The 24,141-nt window shown below is 52.9% G+C and overlaps 9 protein-coding genes across 9 annotated transcripts; 3 read left to right on the top strand and 6 right to left on the bottom strand.

Moving 5' to 3' along the window:
* Nucleotides 1–178: 178 nt before the first annotated feature.
* J4E92_006049 (uncharacterized protein) lies at nucleotides 179–1,121 on the top strand (the record flags this gene model as incomplete). Its single annotated transcript, XM_051497424.1, has 2 exons — nucleotides 179–202; nucleotides 261–1,121. The coding sequence occupies 2 exons, from the start codon at nucleotides 179–181 to the stop codon at nucleotides 1,119–1,121; spliced, it is 885 nt and encodes a 294-aa protein (XP_051352071.1).
* Nucleotides 1,122–1,369: 248 nt separating this feature from the next.
* Nucleotides 1,370–2,691, top strand: J4E92_006048 (uncharacterized protein; the record flags this gene model as incomplete). The annotated part of the gene is made up of 2 exons (XM_051497423.1): nucleotides 1,370–1,442; nucleotides 1,499–2,691. The coding sequence occupies 2 exons, from the start codon at nucleotides 1,370–1,372 to the stop codon at nucleotides 2,689–2,691; spliced, it is 1,266 nt and encodes a 421-aa protein (XP_051352070.1).
* A 3,875-nt stretch (nucleotides 2,692–6,566) lies between these two features.
* SEY1 (Dynamin-like GTPase that mediates homotypic ER fusion) lies at nucleotides 6,567–9,388 on the bottom strand (the record flags this gene model as incomplete). The annotated part of the gene is made up of 4 exons (XM_051497422.1): nucleotides 6,567–6,868; nucleotides 6,923–8,664; nucleotides 8,711–9,151; nucleotides 9,219–9,388. 4 exons carry the CDS (start codon nucleotides 9,386–9,388, stop codon nucleotides 6,567–6,569), a joined length of 2,655 nt encoding a protein of 884 aa, XP_051352069.1.
* Nucleotides 9,389–9,951: 563 nt separating this feature from the next.
* Nucleotides 9,952–10,635, bottom strand: J4E92_006046 (uncharacterized protein; the record flags this gene model as incomplete). Its single annotated transcript, XM_051497421.1, has 1 exon — nucleotides 9,952–10,635. The coding sequence occupies one exon, from the start codon at nucleotides 10,633–10,635 to the stop codon at nucleotides 9,952–9,954; it is 684 nt and encodes a 227-aa protein (XP_051352068.1).
* Nucleotides 10,636–11,272: 637 nt separating this feature from the next.
* On the bottom strand, nucleotides 11,273–12,227 carry J4E92_006045 (uncharacterized protein; the record flags this gene model as incomplete). Its single annotated transcript, XM_051497420.1, has 4 exons — nucleotides 11,273–11,421; nucleotides 11,478–11,924; nucleotides 11,984–12,135; nucleotides 12,187–12,227. 4 exons carry the CDS (start codon nucleotides 12,225–12,227, stop codon nucleotides 11,273–11,275), a joined length of 789 nt encoding a protein of 262 aa, XP_051352067.1.
* Nucleotides 12,228–13,699: 1,472 nt separating this feature from the next.
* Nucleotides 13,700–15,869, bottom strand: J4E92_006044 (uncharacterized protein; the record flags this gene model as incomplete). Its single annotated transcript, XM_051497419.1, has 4 exons — nucleotides 13,700–13,947; nucleotides 13,998–14,277; nucleotides 14,327–14,956; nucleotides 15,009–15,869. 4 exons carry the CDS (start codon nucleotides 15,867–15,869, stop codon nucleotides 13,700–13,702), a joined length of 2,019 nt encoding a protein of 672 aa, XP_051352066.1.
* Nucleotides 15,870–16,854: 985 nt separating this feature from the next.
* On the bottom strand, nucleotides 16,855–19,676 carry J4E92_006043 (uncharacterized protein; the record flags this gene model as incomplete). The annotated part of the gene is made up of 2 exons (XM_051497418.1): nucleotides 16,855–19,442; nucleotides 19,493–19,676. 2 exons carry the CDS (start codon nucleotides 19,674–19,676, stop codon nucleotides 16,855–16,857), a joined length of 2,772 nt encoding a protein of 923 aa, XP_051352065.1.
* A 489-nt stretch (nucleotides 19,677–20,165) lies between these two features.
* On the top strand, nucleotides 20,166–21,865 carry J4E92_006042 (uncharacterized protein; the record flags this gene model as incomplete). The annotated part of the gene is made up of 2 exons (XM_051497417.1): nucleotides 20,166–20,531; nucleotides 20,582–21,865. The coding sequence occupies 2 exons, from the start codon at nucleotides 20,166–20,168 to the stop codon at nucleotides 21,863–21,865; spliced, it is 1,650 nt and encodes a 549-aa protein (XP_051352064.1).
* A 675-nt stretch (nucleotides 21,866–22,540) lies between these two features.
* RAB11B (Ras- protein Rab-11B) lies at nucleotides 22,541–23,527 on the bottom strand (the record flags this gene model as incomplete). Its single annotated transcript, XM_051497416.1, has 5 exons — nucleotides 22,541–22,671; nucleotides 22,833–22,913; nucleotides 22,989–23,378; nucleotides 23,437–23,449; nucleotides 23,507–23,527. The coding sequence occupies 5 exons, from the start codon at nucleotides 23,525–23,527 to the stop codon at nucleotides 22,541–22,543; spliced, it is 636 nt and encodes a 211-aa protein (XP_051352063.1).
* Between the last annotated feature and the right edge of the window lie 614 nt (nucleotides 23,528–24,141).

Genomic DNA, 24,141 nt, shown 5'->3' with positions numbered 1-24,141 from the left:
CGATGACGCGCACTCGACTGGAGCTCCCGTTCGCGCGTAATGCCCTGGGTTATTAGCCCACCACCCCGCAGCTCACATTGCGACATCACCTGTTATACGTGATTCACATCAGATCTCTTTAATTCTACTCACCTTGCTACACATTCGGCACTCAGCTCTTTCACACCGATCACACATCATGGCAGACTTCGCACCACCACCAGTATGTACATCGCAATCGCAACTGTGGTGTCGCATGGCATCGCTAACAGGATTCACAGGGCCCTCCCCCGCCGAAGGTACCCGAAGGCTGGAAGGCCGTCTGGAACCCACAATACAACGAGTGGTTCTACGTCAACACCTACACAAAGCAGTCGCAATGGGACAAGCCAACCGAGGCCGTCTATCCTCCCGGCGAAGCCCCGCCCGCTGGCGCACCCCCCGGATATGCGCCTCCAGCAAGTGGCGCGGTAGGCGGCTACCCCAGCGAGAAGGGAGGCTTTGGCAGCAACAACCCATACGCGAACACGAGCGAGGATGAGGCGCTTGCCAGGAGGCTACAAGAAGAAGAACAAGCGCGCGCCAACGGACACTCGAGCGACACACGCGGACATGCGAACGACTACTACCAGCAGCCTGGCCAGTCGCAACCACCACAGTACGGCGGCTATGGGCAGCAGACCACCAGCTCGTACCCGCAAGAGCAACACCACGACTCGAGTACACAAGACAAAGGGAGCAAGGGCAAAGGACTGCTAGGCAAGATCCTCGGAAAGGCCACTGGCTCATCCCATTCATCGTCATCGCACGGTTACCCACCACAACAGCATGGCTACGGCCAGCCAGCATACGGTCACGCAGGCTACGGAGGCGGCTACGGAGGAGGTGGCTACGGTCGGCCCATGGGGGGCGGTATGCCAATGGGAGGTGGTATGGGTGGCGGCAGGCGTCCGGGAGGCGGCGGCATGGGAGGCATGGCCCTTGGAGCCGGAGGAGGTCTGCTGGCAGGTGGGCTCATCGGATCAGCAATGGCAGGAGACGGTGGTGACACCTACGTCGAGAATAACTACGGTGATGATGATATGGGTGGAGGAGATATGGGCGGTGGTGATGACATGGGCGACATGGGCGGCGACTTCTAAGGCGACACAGTCTTATCCTAATAGTCTCACGATTTTCCTTACTTGTTTAGATACTAAGGTCACCCTTCCTACCTAGGTATGCTCTGATAGCAGAATAATATCTTTATCTTAGTCAAGTACACTTCTTTAAGGTCGGTTCTGCGAACATTCGCGTACATGTGAACTATGACGTACCTCAGTGGTCGGTTTAAATCTGACCGAAAAGTGCAACACCAACAACGCCACTCTCGCAACTCAACAACACCTTCATGCTAAGAGCAACTTCGCGCCTAACAAACATCATGGCAGCCGAACAGCAGAAGCGTAACATTGTCGTTATCGGTAAGAGATATCAACAGTCTTCTCATTTCGATGAATTTTCTTACTAACAACTTCAGGTGGCGGCATCATTGGCTCAACTACGGCGTATTTCCTTTCGCATCACCCAAATTTCAACAAAGAAAGAGACAGCATCACACTTTTAGAAGCTACTAAGATTGCTGGTGGCGCCTCAGGAAAAGCAGGTGGTCTTCTAGCATTATGGGCATACCCCAACTGCATCGTACCGTTAAGTTACAAACTTCATCAGGAGTTAGCCGAGAAGCATGGCGGCGCTGAGCGTTGGGGATACCGAGCCGTGCACTGTGGTCAGGTCGATACGTATGGTGTTCTAGCCAAGAACAAGGGTGGTGGCAAAGACGGTGCGAACGGTAAGAGCAAAGATGACTCGGTCAGTCTACAAAAGCGCACGCAGAGAGCAATTGGATTACTACGCGCTGCCGGTGTACCGAAAGATCTCGATTGGGTGGCAGCGGACGGTATCAAGTCTTATGAAGAGATGGGCACGCCACTCACAACAGCGCAAGTACATCCATACCATTTCACAACGAGCATGGCGCAGCTCGCCGAAGAGCAAGGTGTAAAAATTGTCTACGGCTCCGCTACCAATATCGAACAAGAAGCCGGCGCCGTAAAATCTGTTTCCTACAAGAGCAAAGACTCAGGCGAAGAACACAACCTCCCCGCCGACACCGTCATCCTCACAGCAGGCCCCTGGACAAAGACAGTCTGGAAGCCATCACCCATCTCCGCCCTGCGCGCCCACAGTGTCACCATCCGCCCCTCCCGACCCGTCTCCGCCTACGCCCTCTTCACCTCAATAGACATGCCCCGCGGCAACAACAAACGCGGCGAAACCGTAACCCCAGAAATCTACGCGCGCCCCAACCAAGAAGTCTACGCCTGCGGCGAGGGCGACCACCTCGTTCCCCTACCCACATCTACAGATCTTGTGCAATGCGATGAGAGTAAGTGTCAGGAGATCTTCGACCAGGTCTCTGCTATCTCCGAGGAATTGAGGGATGGAGAGGTTACGGCGAGACAAGCGTGTTATTTGCCCAATGTTAGTAGGGGGAGTGGACCGCTTATTGGGAGGACGAGTGTGAAGGGCTTGCTGATGGGTGCGGGGCATACTTGTTGGGGGATTCAGAATGGGCCGGCGACGGGGAAGTTGTTGAGTGAGTTTGTGTATGATGGCGATGTGAAGAGTGCGCAGATTGGGAGTTTGGACCCAAGGAAGTTTGGGGTTTAGATTGAGTGGTTTGGTTAGGCTATAGATTGGGTGATCAAAGCTACGATGATATTCTTCAGGTGCCCGAGCCGCCATTGACTCTGGCGGTGTCTTGTTTTGGTGATGGAATCTACTTTTCACTTCCTCACGTCTTTCAAGAATACCCTCTCTGCTTAGGCATACACATCGGTTCCTATCGTATGCGCGACATAGTGTTCTCTTCGTGAGATTTTTCGTAGCCGGTAGCGTTCACACTCAGTCCATGGCTCTTTCGTTATAGTCTTCTGTGCACTAGCTCACACCATGCATATTGCCCGCTCTTTTTTGAGTCGAACGTTCAATTAAATATGTGAAAAGAGAACGGGCTCGTGTGCGAGATCAGATCTTTATAATCCCAGACCAGGGCTACCCACGGCAACAACACATCAGAGCCCGAGTATCTTCTTTGCTGGCGACCGTCTCGCACATACATAGTCTGAATCGTTGTTTTAGATGCCAATCAGCATATGTTGATGCCAATACTGTTTTCGCAACTTTTCTCACCGGAGATCATGTCTTGGTTGATGTAGAGCTTAGATCGACTGGCGCTCTCTTTGAACCGAACGCCATATCTCGATGTGGATCTTTTCTTTGTTGGAGGACTGGAATAGCAGAAACAATCTCATGGCCGGTCCTCCTGGTTCTTTTGGCGCTCGTGATTTAGAGACACGAATGCGATACTGGGTATGGAGTGCGAGAGCGGAGATTTTATAAACCCGGGAGTCTACTAGTCGAGCTGTAGATGAGGAATAGTGGCTGGCAACGCTCATGTCATGATTTCATGGGCGTTTTTGGTCCTGCAAGTGGCTGGACAGGACATCAATTGAGTCGCTCAAACTTTGGAATTAAGATCAGGATAGCCAGGTAATCTGCACATACTGATACCGTGAGTTCTCCCAATCACACAGTCATGGCCTCGATTGTTTGGATTTTTGAAGTCAGACAAAACACCATGAATTTGGTATGATGGGTTTTGTGAATTTCCGGAAGAGAAGAGTTGGATGGAGAGTAAGTCGAGAAACATAGGTGATGATTTTATAGTAAAGCCCGCGGCGAATGCTCACACTCATGAGAAGCGGATCCCACTGTTTTGGAGTGACTTAATAATGTAGACTGGTATCGTTATACTACGCTGAGTCGAAACCATGAGTGAGGCGGCATGGCTTGGATCGATGGAAAAGCGTCTGAACAACAACATGAACCAATTCACATCGCTCCCGCAAAACAGCCAGGACATACTGCTGTCTCCAGTATTTTTCGGTCGGCGGAGAGACAGTCATATACCAAAGCTTATAGGTTTTTAGAAAGAGGAATTAGGCGAAAGATGTTGTTAAATTAATTAAAGGTACGAAGGTCTAGAGCCTTCATGTAGTAGATACCCAGGCCAGAATATCGGCCGAAGATCATGAGGTGGACGACAAGTAACTTATATGTGTAGTAACTTGTGAAAGACCAGAGCTCGGCATAATTCGATGTCTTGATGTTTTTGGTCCCTCTCCGGCAGCCAACATGCGGATTGTTGTCCCGAGTTTCCCGCGTAGGTATGTCGCTTTGTGAAAAGACCTCGTCGTAGCTGGGTAGGTAATCTGATGCGACCCAAACTGCGCACCATTTGCTTTACGAGACCAGCGCGGTCGAAAGATCATGGCGGATCTCTTGCGCCTTTTCGTGCTTCTCGTCTCCTCCATAGGTCATCGATCTTTTGTTTTGGTAATATTGTTTGGTGAAAAATTTGTAAAGAAGAGGCGCAGATCTGAAGCCGAGACTGTCCTTACAAGCCCAATAGGAATGTGGCCCATGTTTTGATGAAAGCTCTTCTGCGCCGATTGGAGTGTTCTGGATGGCAGACGCGGAGGCACAAAGGAGAGAATCATAGATCGGTGCTTGCTGTTTTTCGTGTTATCATGTGTTTCCACTTGGCGTGTTTTGATTCGAACAGCATTCCACCAGGATATCGAACTTTGTAAAATCTCAGGTTATAAGCTTCGAATTCTTTTCGACAACGGCAAAGTCATACAACGTCGAAGTCCATCTTTCAAATATTCTCGCCAGAATCTCAGGCGAGAATCATGGGTCTTGTGTTGGGTAGTTTTGGACTCCTCTTTCCTGATCATAGGATAGAAATCACTTCTTTTGGAAATCGGGAAGAAATATTGTTGTTATCGTAGAGACGAGTATACTGAGATTGGAGACGACTTTATAGGCATCAAGAGCACGAGCCAGCTCAAGACTGCATGCCGCTTTCGAAAACATCTTTTGGGTTCTAGACATACTGAGTAAGTGTCGAAGTTTATCGCTCAGTCGGTTTTCTCGCAACTCCAGGAGAAGGGAGAAGCGGACTCCCACAACATAGAAGAAAACTCGTCTTGTTTCTAAGACCAATTTCCTGGCTGACCGGAGGAACAACACATAATTTTCCTTTAGCTAGCTTTTGGGTTATAGCGCATGAAGCCTGATAGCTTGAAGCGAGCCGTGAATGTACTTTCGGGATATTTGAGTCCAGGCAACAAATCTCCATGACGACCACCATTTCATGTCTTGAGTTTGGAAGGAGAGAAGATGTCTCTTAGTAACTCCCTCGAGAAAAGAGAGGTATCTATACCGGTATTCATTACCGGCCGAGTGCCGTGAAAAGATCGCGTATGTCTTGCATCTTGATTCGGTAATACAGTTGCCAACGTCCCGCCGACATGACCGCTGTGTCCAATCCTTTTGGTATATTTTGTGACTGATGATACCCTTCGAGTAGTTTTGCTCGTCCGCCCGCTCGATTCATCGGTCGCATATCGAACATGTTTTGGTGTTTGACCCAGGCGAGGCGATGCGACAGCACCCATGTGGAGACATGGACTTGTATTTGGCCCGATGCGACAACATCGCGGCTGTGGATTGTTGAAAGAAACGGGACGACGCCACAACCATTGGCTGTTTTGCCATGCTTTTAGACAAACTCCATGAGCTGTGGAACATGTTGTTTTGGTTCCAAGCTTTCGTTTCAGAAAGGTGGACGGAGGAGTAATCAACCAACTCCAGCAATTGCGCAAAGCGTTTAAGTACTCGTTGCGCTATTCGGCGAGAGGAGGGTCATGGAGACCGTAGTATCGGTACTCGTCGCTCATGTCTCGATGCCTTGAATTTTTGAATCCGAACGCCAGCACATGGGGTCATTGTGTCGATGTTTAGTAGCTTCGGTATTTCCGACTTGAACGTATGTTTGGGGTGGTGCAGGCCAAAGTCGACATGTTAGCGGCAATGGTGTATTTAGGAAGATATGTCGCTCTCGCTGGAGAAGGGAAGGCCAAACACATATGTAGCCACAGGCAATATTTGAATAGTAGTGTCTTTGAGACCGAGCCCGAGAACATGAGGCACTCGAAGCTGGATTTCTTTTGTGATGGAGAGTGCTCGGAAGATTGGGCAAGAGAAGCCATGAGACATTGTTGACATCGTTTTTGGAGAAAAAAAACCAGCGATGGTCTCCAAGTCCACAAACATCGCCATTGGCGATGTTTTGGTGATAAAAGATGGAAACTTTTAGAGAGTATGAGGACAAGAGAGCACGACCAGAAAGGTGGTTTATATACACCGGTAGCGCAGAGTTTGAACCGCGGAACCGCCTGTACTGCTGACGATCATCATCATCACCACCGCAGCATTCACATACCCAATCGCGCGCATCGACATGGAACATTCGACTCATCTATCCAGTTTCGCAGTTCGACAAAGCCGTCCCGACAACTAGGATTCTATCAACAGAGTGCTCAAACACACTTTATCAAAGCCATACAATCCCTTTTCCGTATCCTACGCTATCCAGCATCTACCCAAAAGAGCCAATCAGTCACAATGACACTCACTCAAATATCGTCCAAGTCCTCCTCCTCGGCTCTGCTCTTCTTGCCATCGCCATTGAGCCTATCCATCCTGACATCTTCGTGTCTCCTAGTCTCATTCATACCGCCGCTCATGGCCATGGCTTGGCGGCCAGTATCCGAGCTCTCGAGGAAAGCGCGAAGACGTTCCTTGCCGACTTCAAGACCTTGTGTGGAGGCGGCGTTGGCCATGCGTGCCATGGGGCCCCATAGGTTGAGGGTGTAGGTTACGTAGGCGCCGACGGCGAGGAGGATGAGGAAGATGAAGTATACTGGGTTGCGGAGGACTGAGAAAGGTCAGTATATAGGTAACAAAAGGCAGAGACGGCTTTGAGACTTACCAGCTACGATTTCGTTCCAACCCAGCGCGAGGAGGAGACCATAGAAGTACAATGGAACTTGCGTGATACCGCCAATCGCGCTACGCTTAGCTTCCACGTACACACCATCTGCGGTCTTTTTGAAGCGGATGAGCAGGTCGGCTTGCTTGGCGTCGGAGAGAATCGTCATCTCCTCTTCCAGGGTCTTGCCCTCTTCGTCATCCAAGCCACCGATGGGTGTCAGATCGTCTTCATCCGCAGCGGTTGCTGAGGCGGGAGCCTCGCCGATCCAGGCGTCGAGCGGTGGAGGACTTGACGTTTTCGCCAGCTTGAAACGGGCAAGGAGTGGGATGACGGTGATCGTCGACTCGCGGGCCTTGGTGTAGATACCCTCGATATCGTCTGTAGGTCGCCATATTCTTGGCACACCATGCTCGTCATAGCGGAACTTGTCTTCGAAGTTTTCTCTCAGCTTCAAGAGAATGTTGCCCTCCATGACTTCTTCGTCAATCTTTGCGCGGAGCACAGCCCACGACTTCCTTCGTAACCTCCACAGACCGACCTCAACTTCTTCGGGGCTAGCGTCGAAGCTGGATGCGCGGTCGGTGAATCGCTTCTCGGCGCTCGAAACAGTGTCGGTGAAGATAGTCCAGACACGGTCCCAGAGATCTTTCTCTGTTGGTGGTCGCTCGCCATGCTCGGGCGCGCCAGAACCACCTCGACCGGATCCGAGCTTGTTGAACTCCAGACCGACAGACTCGTCTAGTCTTGATCGTACCCAGCGCTCGATTCGTGTAGCCAGACGCCTCATCTCCTCCTTGCGCAGACGGCCGGAGACGTCATCGAGGTCCTTCTTGTAGATCTTCAACTCATTCTCGTGACTGCTCCAGGCCGCGCCTTCAATGGCCATGGCCTTCGCGTTCTCTTCGAACTTTGCAAGCGCCTGCTTCTTTTCCGAATCGACAATCTGTGCGAAGTCGTATGTGCCCTTCTTCTGACCGCTCTTCACCGCCGCGCTGACGGCTTCGCTGAAGGACTCCACTCCAGACTTGTGAGCAGCCGTGAGTTGCTTCTGGAACAGTGCCTTCAACCGAGTGTCCACCTTACCCTCGAGTTCTGCCTGCTTCCGCTTGTAGACGCCCTTGTGGTATCGGCTCGCGTTCGTGTCGAAGTCTTTGAAGACCTTTGTTCGTGCAGCGCTCATCGCAGGGCCGAGGTCGGCAATGACTGAAAGCTGACCTGTCCGAGCATGCTCGGCTTGTTGGTCTTCCAGTGGTGTGATCTTCTCGTCGAAAGCAACCAAGACCTCCCGCGAGATCTCGTCACAGCGGAACTGGGCCAACAGCTCTTGCTGTGTAGGCAGATCCAAGTCCTTGTTGTTGACAATCTGGTCCCATACACCCTCGGCATATGCCGAGAAACCGTCTGCGGGAATCCGTCGGTGGTATTGGGGCAAGAAGATGGGTGCCGTCGCCTCGTCGATGAGCCCGCTCTTCCTAGGGTCGTTGTATCCTTCCTTGAACCGCCTGCTAAGCTGTGTGACTGCCTCCTCGAACTTCTCTGGTTGTAGGATCTTGTGTGGGAGGGCGACGAAGGCGAAGTCGAAGTAGTCTTCTATCCGCGAGTTCTCGAGGCCATTGGGTTTTGAGATGGTCGACCACAATTTGGAAAGGTCTTGTATTAAGGTGTTCTGTAGGTTCTTGAGGGGTGTCGTGCCGAGGTGGTCGCGGATGACGAAGAATAAGAGGGATCTGGGGGTGGATCTCGTAACCGTCAGCATGTGAGATCCAAGACAATAGGAACACTTACTGGCTGTCCTTGACAAAGAGCTGTAGGTTGACCTCGAAGACAGTCTTGAGCAGGCCCATGTTGGCACCCTGGTACAGTCCGACTTGGTGTTCCCAGATGTTGACGATGAGGACCTCGCTCGTGGCAAGCGCGAACAGGGCGCTCTTGCGCTCAAAGTCCTGGTCCTCGCCTCGCTCTCTGCCATCTGTACCCTCAACATCCATGACGAGGATGTTCTCGGCCATGTTGGAGCCGCCCTCCTCGCGCTTGTTCTTGCTCATCCAGATTCCCTTTGTAGTCTGGCGGCGCTCCTGCTCGGACATGACGCCGAACTGGGTGCCGAAGAGGTAGTTGAGCAGCGTCGACTTTCCGGTAGACTGCGAGCCAAAGACGGATATGAGGTGGTAGTTGAAGCCGGCGGGGATAACCTTCTCGATGTTGAGATATGTAGAGACGTTTGTGCTACATGGCGACAACCCATTAGCCTACTGCCCCTCTGCCCAATTGCCTGCACGCGGAGAAGACATACTTGAACATCTTGTCCTCGTCGATGACCTGGATGCCATGTTCGTAGGCACTTTTGTCGACGTTGTCGCCGACGCCGGCAAAGTGGGCGTTCATCATGAGCGAGGGGGACGTGTGGTGTTTGACGTTGCTGGGACGGCCCTGGCCATTCACTTTGAGGGAATCGTCGGCCATGATTGCTTGGTGTACAGTCCAGCCGAGAGCTGCACGTGGTGCGGGAAGAATAATGGCGTTGTTAGGGGTGAAAGCTGGCCGTTGATGTCACAGGCCGACCGCTTCTGGGGCGTCGACGCCCATTCGCCGCTGCACCCTGGCCCTGATCCTCGCTTAAGCCCAGGCGGTGGTTGCTGCCGTACGGATGACGGTCGCCTGCATCATGCCCTCTGTTTGTATACAGGCTTTGAGACACTCATTCCTGCTGCCTCTCTCACGTGTTGTTGCCCCGAGGACGGCGATCTGAACCATGGTTGAGCGCGGTAGTGGGGATGCACGTTGCGATCGAGGGCAGGAACAAATCATCACGTCTTGGCATCGCTTTCACGGTACTATCACTGGGTCGCTTGACAGGACGTTCCTGAAGATAAACGTGTCCTTAGAACAGGTGCCGATAAGCTACCGAAATCTGGGAGATCGCCGTAAGGATCGCTCTAGATGTCTTCGCTCAACAGCGTTCTAGCAACAGGAACAATTCAACCCCCACTACGCGTGCTATGACACCACCAACACCATCTCTAGTCTCAGAATTTCCTATGTCCCTTACCACCACTAACCATATCCCCACTGATCTTGCTAATCTCTTCGCTATTCTTGACCCAAGCCTTCGTCGCATCCTCCCATACCCCATCTCCAAACTTGTTCTTGCACCACTCCAGCACTTTCTCCGCCTCGCGTCTTATCCTCTTTTCAATGCCGTCCTCGTCATCCGTTCTCTCACTCTTCTTCTTGCTTCGAAATTGCTCAACAGCATCGATCAGACTCTTGGGCTCATCATTGCCATAGACAAACTCAATCAGCGAGGCAGAGATGGAAGAGTTGCTGCCAACTTGCTTCGCGACTTCAGCATCCAATTTCTGGCCATCTTCCTTATGCTTGGGTTGGTAGCCTTCACATGCGTCTGCGACGTCGCTTATCCAGGCTCTTGCGTTGTTGAAGTCGCCCTCCGCGCGGTGCAAAATACCGTGTAGCAGCATTCCCTCCACAGCTGGCGGAGCCTGCATGTGCCGGACTAGAAAATGTGCAGATTCCAAGTCATGGTTGAGGATGTGTAGCAGTGCTTCGATGGTCGGGTGGACATGTAGGTCTGCGATTGTTGCCGTGAGTTGTGCATATTGGGCTTTCTTGGGTGGGTGGACGAGATTGGTGTTGGGTATGAGCTTCTGCGATATAGTTTCCAAAGTCCGTGACACGTCTGATTGACTCATTTCCTTGTTTTGCTTAGTCGATTCGAAGCTGCTGGTGTGAGTTGTACGCGAAGAGACGATTTCTCAATGCTAGCCAAGACGCGATGGTGAAGAGAAGATATTGTAACCTCAGTAATAGTCAAATCCAGAGATATGATCACAAAACAGAAAGTCTCACAATATGTATGCACCAGCTAGCTCCGTCGCGAAAGCATGTGACGTGCTTGATGCACCAACTTAGGAGCGCAGACGTCATGATGGACCCTGAGAATCATATAGCCGACACGTGCAAGGTCAGACAGTATACAAAAAGGAATATGGTATAGCTCTGACATATAAACGCGTAATTAGACAGCATCAGCGCACAATCAAATGATGCAGTATAAGAATGTGATTTTCGTAGGTGCGCTAAACCGCGCTCATATGTACATACAACGCATTATGATCCAACTGCCTGAACACAACCTAGTCGTACAAATATGTCAGATACAAGGTCAGGGTCGTAGAGTATTTTGCATCCAAACGCCAGGAAATGAGGACGAAGATGTTGAAAAGACAACGCGGAGGCCGTATCGGACGCGAATCGGGTGGTTGGGGGTAGGGTGGGAAGTTTTCGAGGTCGTAATAGGATAGTGTGGAACATCAACTCAGACCACACTTAAGCCTTGTTCTTGTTCTGCTCTTCCTCCTTCTCAGCCTTCTTCTCCTTCTTGTTAGCAGCATCAGCATGCTGCTTAGCCTTGTGCTCCTTGTCCGCAGCAGCAGCCTTGCGCTCCTTCTCGCGTTGCTCCTCAGCCTCTACCATTTCTGTATCATCAAGTCAGCTAGCTATTCCCACATCCAACTTTACAACTTTGACGTACCTCTCCACTGGTCCTCTCCAGCATATCTCTCGTGGTGAATCTTCTTCTCGATAACATGCTTATGCTCGGGATCGTTCGGGTCGATAACCCTAATTGTCTCCCATCTTCCCTGACCCTTGGCCGCGTCCGCACCTTCAATCGCAAAACTGCCTAGCAGCGCTGCCAGTGTGCCACCCTGTGCGTACATACGCGCCTGCACTAGCTTTTGTGATCCGCTCAGGTATGGGTTGCGGTTGACCATGTGCCATGATCCAGCCATGGAGACGACCCAGAAACCAAAGAGAATCGGGTATCGGTTTTCGGTCGCCCAGGCTTTGGCGCGCTGGAGAGCGGTCTTGTTTTGTTCGTAGAGGGCTTCGCGCTCCTTCTCTCGCTCGACTTGACGCTTCTTCTCGGGTGTGTGTTCGATGTCGTATGCTGCGGAGGCTCGGTCGGCGGCGATGACGGCTGTGAGGTAGCATTGTTAGCAATCGAACTCCGGGATTCTGCGATAGAGAGATACGTACCGATGAATGTTCCTGTTGAGGCCACAAGGAAGGCCCGGAAAGGAACTGTGAGCGCTCGGAAAGAGTGGTATCTTCTGCTCGCAGCCATGACGCCTGCAGCACCTATCGCCGTACCAATGGCACCACCTATCGAGCCGCCCTTGATTGTGGCACTTGAAGCTATCAGTACAAAGTTCCCATCCCCGTTAGAGTGTAACACTCACTTGTAATGCGCCGCCTCCTCTTCCTTGGTAAGAACCTTCATCTTGTCTTGGGTAGAAACTGCTCCGATTCGGAATTTGGGTGTATAATGGACGGCCGTGAGAATGTGGCGGCTGTCGAGAGTTATGCGTCAGGTATACGCTTAGTGTTGGGAGTTGGACGAGTATGTGTATGGAGTCTGAATGGGTATATAAAATATGACGGCGCACGCGGCGACTTATTAAAAGATAACGCAATGCTCAAAACTCATGGTGACGTCGCCGAACTTCCGGCGCCGCTAGACCCACGTTGACATGTGCGGGCAGTGATGAGGTAAGGCCCTTTCGGCAGGCCCTGCCTAGCCCTACGTTCCTCCAGGGCTGGGCCGATTATCGTGCGCTGAGAGATCAGGTCACCGATGCATGATCGAGTGAGTATACCTCGAGGGGACTTCTTTTGCTGTTCGTTTCTTGCAGCTCTACGTTGGATGTAGGAACATTTAACTCGTTTTGGGATGCGCTCCCAGCGAACCATGACTCCCTCCTCAAGATGCTCTGCCTCGCAACAGTTCCATCAGAAATGCATCACCCATGCGCATTCACTACCCTGACACCTACATGCAGGCAGCCGCTAAGTAAAGCTCTGTAAGCTTGTGAGCAATGCATCCCCGGTTTGTTCCTGCTCGGCAAGTTCTCGCGTGTCGCATGCTCTTCGGATTCTGTGCCGAAGCGGCATCTCTTAGTTGCCGCTCGCCGCTCGCACTCTTCAGACTCAGCAGATATGCGGCCAACCTTCCCTCTCCTCTACATGAGGTTATGCGAGTCCCTCAGAACGTGATTTTCGATGAAACAGCTCGAAGTTTTCACAAACCCTGATTATCGTCTTCCCGGCATGTGCAAGCTCTTTCCCGGCCATGCCCGAGTTGCTACCGAAGCCCGTACAAACTCCAGGATTCACCGAGCGGCTCCGCACGTTGACATCGACGACAAGACGGGTAGCAACGTCTGTCTCTTATGTTCACTCATCAGTTCCCATCACTGTGGTAAAATCACGAACTCTTCCCAACACATCAAAAGCAGTGATACATGCAATAGGCCATCATGTTTCTTATTTCCATCGAAGAATACATACATCCGATGACAGCATTATCGTAACCGTATTAACTCGTGATTAGTCTGCTTCCGAAAGAAGGATAAGTATGTAGGTACAATCCAGTTCATTGTTCACCATATCGTCTTCTCCAGCTTTTGCCTCCATAATCCTACTAAGTATCTCAGGGCCGATGAAAGTGTTGGGATAAACAAGAAAGAACATGTCCGTGATAAGGCGTGTCCAGGAATCGATGCTTTTCCAACTGACTGTAGGAAATGCGTACTTTCGTTTTAAGCCAATGGTCTTCGACAATTTGTTCGACATTGATCTTAGCTTTTGGGCATATCCACGATACCTTCTTCGAGATCGAGCGAGCGGTGCACTGGCTGATAATACCCAACGATACGTATGTGGACAAAGACATGTACACGCGCAAATACGTCTTTAACGGAATGCGCCAAAACTGGGGCGCGGTGCGGGGTTGCCATAGCGGGGAAGCATGCCCGCCGGAGGTCCTGGGCGTGTCGCAAGGGCAGGGTTGCAGCAGAGCATGGCGACGCGAGAGCCGTACTTGGAACCGCGGAGAGAGACCATGTGCTTACGGATGTGGCCGCCAACGAGCTCGCGATGCTGGGTACCACTGTTGGTTAAGACATACTGGATAAGATAGTTGCCGAACTGATCACCAGCAACTTCGACAAGGTTAGCTATCGTCCACGGATCAAGGGTGCTCCAGACTTACTATCAATAAGAGGCATGCGTGGACGGTCGGGGCGAGCTTCGCATACGCGGTCCAGGTACCGGTCCAGGAACTCGTTGCCACCAATCTTCAGGCACTTCTCGATGACCTTGGAAGCATACTGGTCCATGCTGTACTCAGTACTGAAGCGAAGGATGTGATCGATAGCTCGGCTACGATCAGCGGGCGCACCATGCTCGCAAATATGCTGGATGCACCAGTTGCCGAATTGACCGTGGGCGATGACATCGATACTGGCGAGCACCTCGTTGATGCAGGGACGCTAATGCCAGTTAGTAGAAGCCAAAAGGATTGATAGCGCCTTCACGTACCTTGTCTTCCTCAAGGCAGTTCTCGAAGATGTTCTGTACGACCAGGCTGCCCGTCTCGCCCAAAGCAACTTCGTGCCACATGCCTCGTAAAGCTTCGTTGACGTAGCGCATGATCTGGGGAGGAGAGTCGCTCCAACGGAGCTCAAAGAGCTTCTGCCAGACGTGGCAAGCGTAACGGTGAATGACAGTCTCTGGGATGCGACGAAGCAGTTCGTGCACCATAGTTGCTTTATACTCTTCCGGGACGCAGTCGAAGGCCTTCTGGATGACATGGCAGCCAAATGCATCCATGCTCAAGGCGAGAGTATTGCCGCGAATGGCTTGGGCGATCGCGATGACTTGATCGTGCGTACCATGCTCAAAGCAACGCTGTACAAGAAAGTTGCCGAAGCGGTTGACCATCAATGCATAAGCTTGGGAGATGATTGCCTCCACGATCTCATACTTCTGTTCCGGTGTGCCTACTTTGAGCTTCTGCTGAAGGAAGATGGAAGCTTGCTGGTCGTTGTTGCAGATGATCTTATCGACGATGTACTTCCAGTTGCAGCTCATGTTTCGGTCCAACAGGCGACGATAGTTCATGGGTTCAACAGGGGGCACGTACTGTGAAGTACCCGCCTCACTCGGAGCCTATGTCTTGTCAGTAAAAGTAGGGGTTCTGCATGCAGTAGTGGCATCTTACCTGAGAGTTCCATGGAGACGGTCCCATGCCATTGGCCACGTTGAACTCGTTCGCATCTGGCGACAATCTGCTGGCCATTGTACCAATCGGAGCCGGGTGGCCTATCGGATACATGGGCGGCATAGCGTATTGATTGTAACTCGGATCGAAGGCCGAACTAGGGCGGCTAGGTGGATTACTCAGTCCATTTCCCATGCCCATGTTCATACCGTTGAAGTTGTTGTTCATGGGGTTAGGCATGCCATTACCCATACCGGCATTGAAGCCGTTGGACATCCCGCTGCTGCGGAAGCTCTGGTCGAGAGGGAAATGAGTAGGCTCGTTCAAGAAGCCATTGCGACGATAGCCTGACTGAGCGGGTTGTGGACGGGCCTGAGGCTGGGGCTGAGGCTGCACCTGGGGCTGGTATGAGTTGCCGAAGCTGTTGTTGCTGGAGTAGGCTGGGCGAGCAGGCTCATTGCCCCAACCGTAGTTGCTCCGAGTGGAAGCATTGAATTTGTTCTGCAAGCTGGTGAGAGTCTGCTCAGTGACATCACCCGGGTAGCTATAATCAGCCTCTGACGATTGGCTCAGGTGCTCCATGGTCGACCGGGCCACATGATGGCTGTGCATTTCCTGGTTGACGCGGTTGACTTCGTTGCGGGCCTCTTGTAGTTCTAGCTTAAGCTTTTGCAGCTCGCAAGCCTCGACGAGGATGATCGAGCCGTCCAACTCCGTCGATGGGGTAGATGCGAAGTCGTCGGTGGCCGGTGTGATGGGGATCGATCCGTTGGAGGAGCTATACGGGTCGTGCGGAGGGGAGCGTCCATTCAGGCGCTGCAAGAGCGAGTCCATGACGGCTGACTCCTCGTGAGCTCCCATCTTGGGCTTCTGGGTAGGTCAGCTTGGTCGATGTAAGAGGGCGCGACGGTGAGCCTGCTGCAAATGCTGGATTGTACTGACCTTATAGCCGTCGAATGAGTCGTGCTGCTGCAGCATAGGCGCTTGATTGCCCAGGGTAGAAGAACCGAGTGGTCGCTTCATGCCCTGTGTATTGCAAGTCAACGATGAGCCAAACGCACGTTGGAAGGCATATGGGTATTGGTGCAGGCTCATGCTGCCTACCGCCTGACCCAGGACCTCTGGCGAGGTATCAATCCTGAGATCGCCGGCCTTGGAGAATCGGTTGGGGCCCTTGCGGGGTGTGGGGGACCCGTCGGAAGTTATGTTGAAGCTCATAGTAGCGGAGCTTGGAAGAGTGGGTAGATGACTTAGATCCGAGAGGCTACCGACGTGTCCAGGCTATATGGTGAAGAGTGCGGTTCTGAAGGCGGCTGGAAACAAATCTGGGGTTATTGGGCAAATGGGCAGATAATATGCAGAACGGAGGCTCGGAGCAGCTCGTTTGGCGACGTAAATGGCCAATGTAGATGCAGAAGCGACGAGGAAACAGCTCAAATGTACATAAATCAGTAGGTCGCGGAGGGCGTTGTCGTAAGGAAAGGACGACAGTCGTGAGAAGAAGGAAGAGATCGAGGAGAGGGTGAGTGTAGAAAGCGGGAGAAGCGGGGTGATGACAATAGAAGCTTCCGAAAGAGACGAGGTGAGCGCGAGTAGGTGCCCAGGTGGAAGGCGCGTCGCGTCGGGACGCGTCGCACTCGTCTTCACCTCAGCAAACGGAAAGATTATTGTAGAAAGAGGAATCAAGGATGCAGTTGTCAAGATCGGCCCGCTCTACATCTCCACCCGTTGCATTCATGTCAAAGCTGGTATAGCCTTACTCCCACACTGAAAGTTGATGAGACATAGTGAGCCTTTGATATCCGCAGCTACCTACCACCTCTTCGAGCTTGGGCCTGCGCATCGCTTACCCACTTTCTATGACACTGCTGGGAGTGACCTTCCAGTGAGAGTCAAAGAAACCCATCGCTAAGACACCCTCAATACCTTTCCATTTTGCGCTCTCACCAAAGACGACGAAATCGGGTTGGCCGACGCCTGTCAGCAGAGGAACGATACGGGATGCCTGTCGCAACCCCTCGTCATCAGCACCCCACAATACGAGCTCGAGACGCTCGTCAGGTAGTGGTCGCAAGAACGCTGCACCTCTAGCTTCATCTCCGTATGTCTGGTCTTGCCCACGATAGTCGCGGATGGTAATTCCAGAGTCGCCAAACTGAATCGGGAAGTTGCTTTCACTTTCTTTGAGACTGGCGCCAACAGCTAGAGTGATAACGTTGTTGGTGTATTTGGAAATTGCAGAGTCTGCGGTGGAAGAGACGATGTTGGCGTCTGCTTGGAAGTACTGGTGTAGATTGCGTGAAGTCTGCAGTGCAATGTACGACGAATTGGCAGAGCCTGGGTGCCTGATAGTGAACGACCCACGGGTGCGAAGAATAGCAGTCATGGAGCCCAGTTGTCGACCACTTCTTTCAGGCTGCGCGGAATCTGCAGTACGTGAGCCGATGTTCCAGCCTTCGTCCGTCTTGAAAACACGGATGAAAGAGTCCGTAGTTGCTGCTGCCTCTGCCAGGCTCAATTCGTGCCCATCGAGAGTCACAGACTCGCCCCAGAGGGCAGTATTGAACTCAAGCTCTTTTACATTGGAGGTCTTGATTATGTGTCCCCGAACACCAACCTTGCCGTAGCGTCCTGGGTCTTCTAGCTTTTTGACTTGAATCCCGTTCTTACTCCCCATGTCTCCAGGGTCCCCGACCATGATAAGAAAATGCTCCATTTTCCGGGGCAAAACATCTCTGTTCATAGCTTGTGTGTAGTAGAAGTCTACCAAGGCTGGTGTTGTCATGACCCCGTCGAACCAGTGGTTTGCCCCCGCTACTTCGTTGTAACTAGCTTTGGCTCCTGTAACTCCCGAACTGACTCCTGTGCGATACAGCTGCTCCGCAAGTAGGCGGCCATTGTAAGCTGGAACGTTGTCATCGATCTCACCGTGCTGCTGTTGAACAGGAATTCCATGCGCGTTAGGCATGAGCATTTCATGTCGATAATTGTTTAGTGAGGCACTGATGACCGCTGTACGTCCTGGATCTGCAGGCTGCCACAGATGGTATGGCACGTACACCTGAATACTGGCGTAGCCCGAAACTGGTGCTGCAGCGAGTACTTTATCTGGTCGGTGAGTCAGGGCATACCAAGTACCCTGCCCACCGTTGGAGTGCCCCGAGACTATCCAGCGGTCTGTGTCGATACCGTACCCGGTCCAGTGATTGTCCGCGATCCAGGTTGGAATCGCAGCTATTGCGGCTTCAACGTCGGCGAAGCCCCAATTATGCCAGTCATCGCCGGACCACGGCGTGACACCTGTTGGGAACAGGACCCATGCGCAGAGATCAGAAACGGGATCCAGAGCTCCAGTAACCTGGGCATTTTCCGCTTCAAGACCAGCTCCGTGCAGTTGCAGCAACAAAGGCAGCTTCGATTGTCCCAATGGGCATATTGCGTTCTTCGCCGGAGGCCGAAGCATAGCATAGGAAGCTATGCCGCCCGGGTGGAGATATGTGACCTTGTGAGGCCTGTAGAGATCGATATGATTCAGCTTTTGAGACACATGTAGGGTGTTCTGATGCGTTCCACCAATGGACTGGTACGTGATGTCGTATTCCAAGGATGAGGCGTTGTTGGTAGAGAGAGATGCTTTCAAGACGATGGGCCTCGTTTGACCAGAAACAATAGTGATGGGCATGCTCGGGTCTTCGTATGTGTTAGAGTCGTCCTGGTCAGCAATATCAGTATCTTCGCGTAACAATGACTGAGCGCCCGTTGTCCACCCGGCGAAAGAGACGTGCGAGCTCACATCTGAGGGCTGAATGCTCAGGACCTCGATATCCTCTTCCCCAGTGTTCCTCAAGTATACCGATCCAATCGACGAAGCAAGCTTTCCGTCGACCACATCAGACACTAGCATGCCAGGTTTCGCAAGTTCCAGAGACCCTGTGGCCTTTTGCACGTCAACGACAACATCAATGGTAGGCTCCAGAATGCCTCCAAAAGCCCTGACATCGCGAGCTAGGCGAAGATCGATTCTGTGTGAGCCAGGCTTGAGATGAAGAACAGGAGGTGCGTTGCGGTAGCTGTAATAGTCTCCTCCAAAGTAGTGCTGGTCATCCACCCAGTATTCCAGGATGGCGTCCGTATGCAAGATTAGATGTTGAATCTCATTACCGCCGACGATGAGTTCGCCACGGGCCCAGGCCTGGTATTGAACAGCAGCCCACCCGTATACGACCTTGAGGAAGTCCCAATCAACGTTGGAGTAAGCCACGCTCAAGGAAGCGTTGGCTGATGTAGCATCGTTCAAAGTCCGTACGGCTTGGGTCACGTTCCATGACGCGGTCCCGTTAGTAGGCAATGAGCTTCGAAATGTCGCCTCCGGGTCATATTGGAGGTTTCTGAAGCCGCCGTAGTACTCGAGTGGATCGGCACCCCACGTGGCTTCTATATGATGTTGGCATGGTGTTTCCGCGTCACCACGGTCAATGACGTACCTCTTGTTCCAACCTGCCATGGCCCTAAGACGTGCCATGTGTCGTTGAAGGAAATCAAGGAGGCACTCTCCTGGCGGCTCGCTAGGTGTAGTGGGGCTACGACCGGGCCATGTTCCGCAGCATGACCCAATTGCAGCAGGAGGAAGATAGCACAGAACAAGTACGGCAGCGACGGCCGGTTCATCGGAACAGACATACTCGGGGTTGCACGAAGCCTCGACACATGATGAGGAGCGAAAGAGGTGGTTTTGAACAGGAACGTCGTTATCGGTGCAGAAGATCTCTGCCCGACACAGCAGGTGCGGAATGCATGGTAGTTCCCGAAGTCATCAACGGAGCTTGGCTGACGAGGGCTGGTGATTTGCTATCCCTGTCGGCTGCACGACGCCCGGAACGCGTATGTCACTAACCAGACAATTCTCCGCTAATTACGGATCTATTGCGACGCTTGCCTTCAACACCACGCTTCGTGGAATAATCCTTCTCGACGATCCACGGTACCCCACCACCGCTACCGCTGATTGTGCCGCCCTCGTGCTCTTGCGTGTAGCAAAGGAGTGCGCCACTGTTCCGCGCATATAGCACCAAGTCGCCTGCAACATCGCTTCTCCTGCCCCCATGGCGTAACGAATAGTTCTACGACACCCCAACCTCCTTCCATCCCGCAGTCGCCATGACGCCTCCGTTGGCGCGGGACCCGAGTCCCAACGCTACCTTCAAGTTTCCCGCCTTCCAGCCCGATCTGCTCCCCACGCCCGAGGAAGACAACATCTACGGCCTCAGCTCGTCGCGGTCCGCCAGCCCCAGTCATGCAGCGCAGACAAACGGCAGTGCGATACCAGGGGACAGGTGGCATCCGCGCAAAGAGGCTAGGTTCGGGGGCATGAATGGCTCCTCGTCGGGCTCCTCGAACAGACACGGGCGACAGAAGAGCCTTTCCGAGGCCTTCAGGACAATACGGACGCGAAAGGGCAGTGTCAGCCAGAATGCGCATGAACTCGCAGATGCGCTCAAGGCACCGCTGTCGCCCAAGCTCATCGTACGTCGCGCCATGCACGTCTCTGCATGGTCCATGGCTAACAGACGCAGGTGCTCTGCGGCGTGTGGTACATGACCTCCATCTTCACCAACATGTCCTCTAAGGCCATCCTGACGGCCCTACCGAAGCCCATCACCCTTACGACCGTACAATTCGCCTTCGTATCTGGCTGGTGCTTGATAATGGCCATGTTCGCTAGGAAATTCCCGCGGTTGAAGCAGACGATGCCTTTCCTCAAGTACGGCATTCGCAGCCCGTCCAGAGAACTTATCATGGCTACGCTGCCCTTGACGCTCTTCCAGATTGGCGGACACATTCTCAGCGCCGATGCTACGTCGAGGATACCTGTGTCGCTGGTGCACACCATCAAGGGACTCTCCCCGCTCCTGACGGTCATGGCCTACAGCATCTTCTTCAAGATTCAATACTCGATCCCAACATACCTCTCCCTTATACCACTTACTCTGGGAGTCATACTGGCATGCTCGGCGGATTTTAACGCGAACCTGATCGGCCTGATGTCCGCATTTGCCAGCGCTATCCTCTTCGTCGTACAGAACATTGTCTCCAAACAGATCTTCAACGACGCCGCAGCCGCTGAGAAAGACGGCCTCCCACCCAACAAATTCACCAAGCCAGACAAATTAAACCTCCTCTGCTACTCCTCCGGTCTAGCCTTCCTCTTCACACTCCCACTCTGGCTCTGGTCCGAAGGATTCACCCTCATCTTCGACTTTCTGCACGACGCGTCCATCGAACTATCAGACCACCCTGAAGCTCTGGACCACGGGCGGCTGATTCTGGAATTCCTGTTCAACGGCACCTTCCATTTCGGGCAGAACATTGTAGCTTTCGTGCTACTATCCATGGTCTCACCAGTCACCTACTCCGTCGCCAGCCTAATCAAGCGCGTCTTCGTCATCGTCTTCGCAGTCGTCTGGTTCGGCAAGCCCATGACCAAAGTGCAAGCCTTCGGCTTCGTCCTCACATTCGTGGGTCTATATCTCTACGACCGCACGCACGACGCCGCCAAAGCAGATAAACGCGCCAAGGCCCTACAGTCCAAGAACAGCGGCTCACTGCTTCCTTTAGCAACGGACGTCAAGTCGCGACCTGTTTTCACGGCTAGTCCGTCGTCCATGCAGGATCCAGGGACGTATTCCATGCCGGGCATTCACGAGTCACGAGATGAGAAGAGACATGATGATTCGGGCAGTTCGAGCTATCGCAGGACTTCTGAGCAGGGCTCGCAGTACTTGCCTCCTGGGACGAAGGCGGAGGATACTTGGCGACCCAATGATATGAATGGCAGAAGGGGGATAGGCGTTTCATGAGCATTTACGAATCTATTTGTTGTTTTTAGATGAACTCTTGGGTCGAGATCCGAGTGATGTTTTGTCTTGGTGAGTGGCCCGGAAGAGATGCTCGGTACGGTGATGGAGATGCGCAAAGGACCGATCTACGTGCCGAGTGTTACTGGTCAGTGGTCAAGTGCTCGATTTGCCGAGACGACCGACAGAAGATACTAAGCCGTGGATCTACTTCGTCACATGTGACACAACGGCCGCTCCAGGAGTCTGCTGACGCGTCAGCCCATCGTGACATTCCGATTGTACAATTAACGACCATGGTGGCTACGCGAGATAATCTAAACATGAGCTGACATTGCAATCACGCCATACATACAGCCACTATTCGCATTATCGCCTCCAGTCCCGAACCGAACAAAAGAGATGCTTCTCGCAGCATGCAAAACCAAGCAGAGACCCCGACACCTGTAGCCGAACAGACACAAAGCAGACGTAAAGTGAGCGACTTCCTGGACGCCGAGTTTGGGCATTTGCATCATTTCATGTTGTTTCCCGCGCGTTAAACGTAAGGCACATTTGTATCGTAGTCCTGCTCGCTATATCCGAGCTTTCTCCCTTCGCTGTTCCCGCCAAAGACATGCGTTGTAACCCGGCGCAACCAGTTTGTAGGTGAAGGGTATTTGTGGATTTCGTCGTCGTCTAGCAGCATCCCTTCTTCTGCTCCGCGTCGGCCGACTTGCTGATCTCGAGCACCTTGCGGTCGTTGCCGAGGACTGGGCCGCTGCCTTCGCCTTGGTCGAGGGCTTTGCTTGAGACGATGCGGTAGATTTCTGGGTAGTGTTAGCAGCAGTTCGTACTGGTGACTCAACGTAGAGGGCACGACGAAAGTGGCGGTGTGAGCACATGTCTATCCGGGCTGTAGACTGTGACGCCAAACTTTGCGCCGACCACTGTATTTGCTGCGAGATATTGTATGGTGAGGCGGACGTACCTGTGAGAATGTTCTGGAAAGCAAGCTCGACGTTGCTGGCGTCCAAGGCGGACGTCTCGATGAAGGAGAGGTTGTTGTCGCCTGGAGAGTGTCAGCTTACGTCGTCTCTGAGTGACTATCTGGACAACTGCCAGTGTCATAGAATGGAACACGTACTCGCAAATTGCTTGGCCTCCTCTGTTGGCACTGCCCGCAGATGCCTCAAATCGCTCTTGTTACCGACGAGCATGATGACGATGTTGGAGTCGGCATGGTCGCGCAGCTCCTTCAGCCACCTTGTCACGTTCTCGTATGTCTGGTGCTTGCTGATGTCGTAGACAAGCAGAGCGCCGACAGCGCCACGGTAGTATGCGGAGGTGATGGCGCGGTACCGCTCCTGGCCTGCGGTATCCCAGATCTGGGCCTTGATGGTCTTTGCGTCGACTTGGATGGAGCGGGTAGCGAATTCGACGCCGATGGTCGACTTGGAGTCGAGGTTGAACTCGTTGCGCGTGAATCGACTCAACAGGTTGGATTTACCGACACCTGAGTCTCCGATGAGCACCACTGCGGGGGTTAGCGGGCGACGAGACCAGGACGAGTAAGGCGGGGGGAGAGGCGGTACCCTTGAAGAGGAACTACAGGCACGACAGTCAGTATGCAGAGCCCACAGCTGCTGGCGTACGGGGACTCACGTCATATTCGTCGTTCGCCATTGTTGCGGTAGGCAGGTGGGGAAGAAGTGGCAGGTGGGCGGCGGTTGCACGTCTCAGTCGCTAATTCGGCGAGAGTCTCGGGGGCAGGGCCTGGATAGCGTTGGGGTATCAGGGCAAGCAGAAAGGCAGAGTCCGGTCGTCGTGACGGGTGAAGTGTCCAGGTGCGCTATCTCGCTGCCTCGAGGAGTCGCTGCTCCACCAACAAAGCACCAGCCAGCACTCAGGGCGAACGAGCCCATGCCGCATTAGGTAAGCGAGACGCTACTCTCCGCGCCCTCACCTGCACCCTCACGCCGTTGTTGCTTGCACCACCGCAAACAAGCCGCCTTTCGTCAAATAGCGGCAATAACTCCGCCTCTTCTTATCGCGTGTTGGGCGAGCACAGCGATCGGGCGCGTATCGGAAAATTCGACTTGCGCGTTGTATCAGCATCCTCCCGCTGCTCTCAACCAATCAGGACCTTGCATCCTCGTTCATCTCTACGGCTTTCGCCAGAATGTCATCACGCCCTGTCGAAGACAATGAGCAAGTGGCGGGTACTTTTGACGTGGAATGTATCATAGCAGAAAAGTGGCAAAATGAATGGGACGTCGCGCCCTTCGGGAAGGGCATAA

Source organism: Alternaria infectoria, assembly GCF_024043175.1.
Source record: "Alternaria infectoria strain BMP 0036 chromosome Unknown scaffold_9, whole genome shotgun sequence".
Taxonomy (NCBI): Eukaryota; Fungi; Ascomycota; class Dothideomycetes; order Pleosporales; family Pleosporaceae; genus Alternaria; species Alternaria infectoria.
Note: the sequence above shows the minus strand (reverse complement) of the source record. Positions and strands in the feature narration are given on the sequence as shown.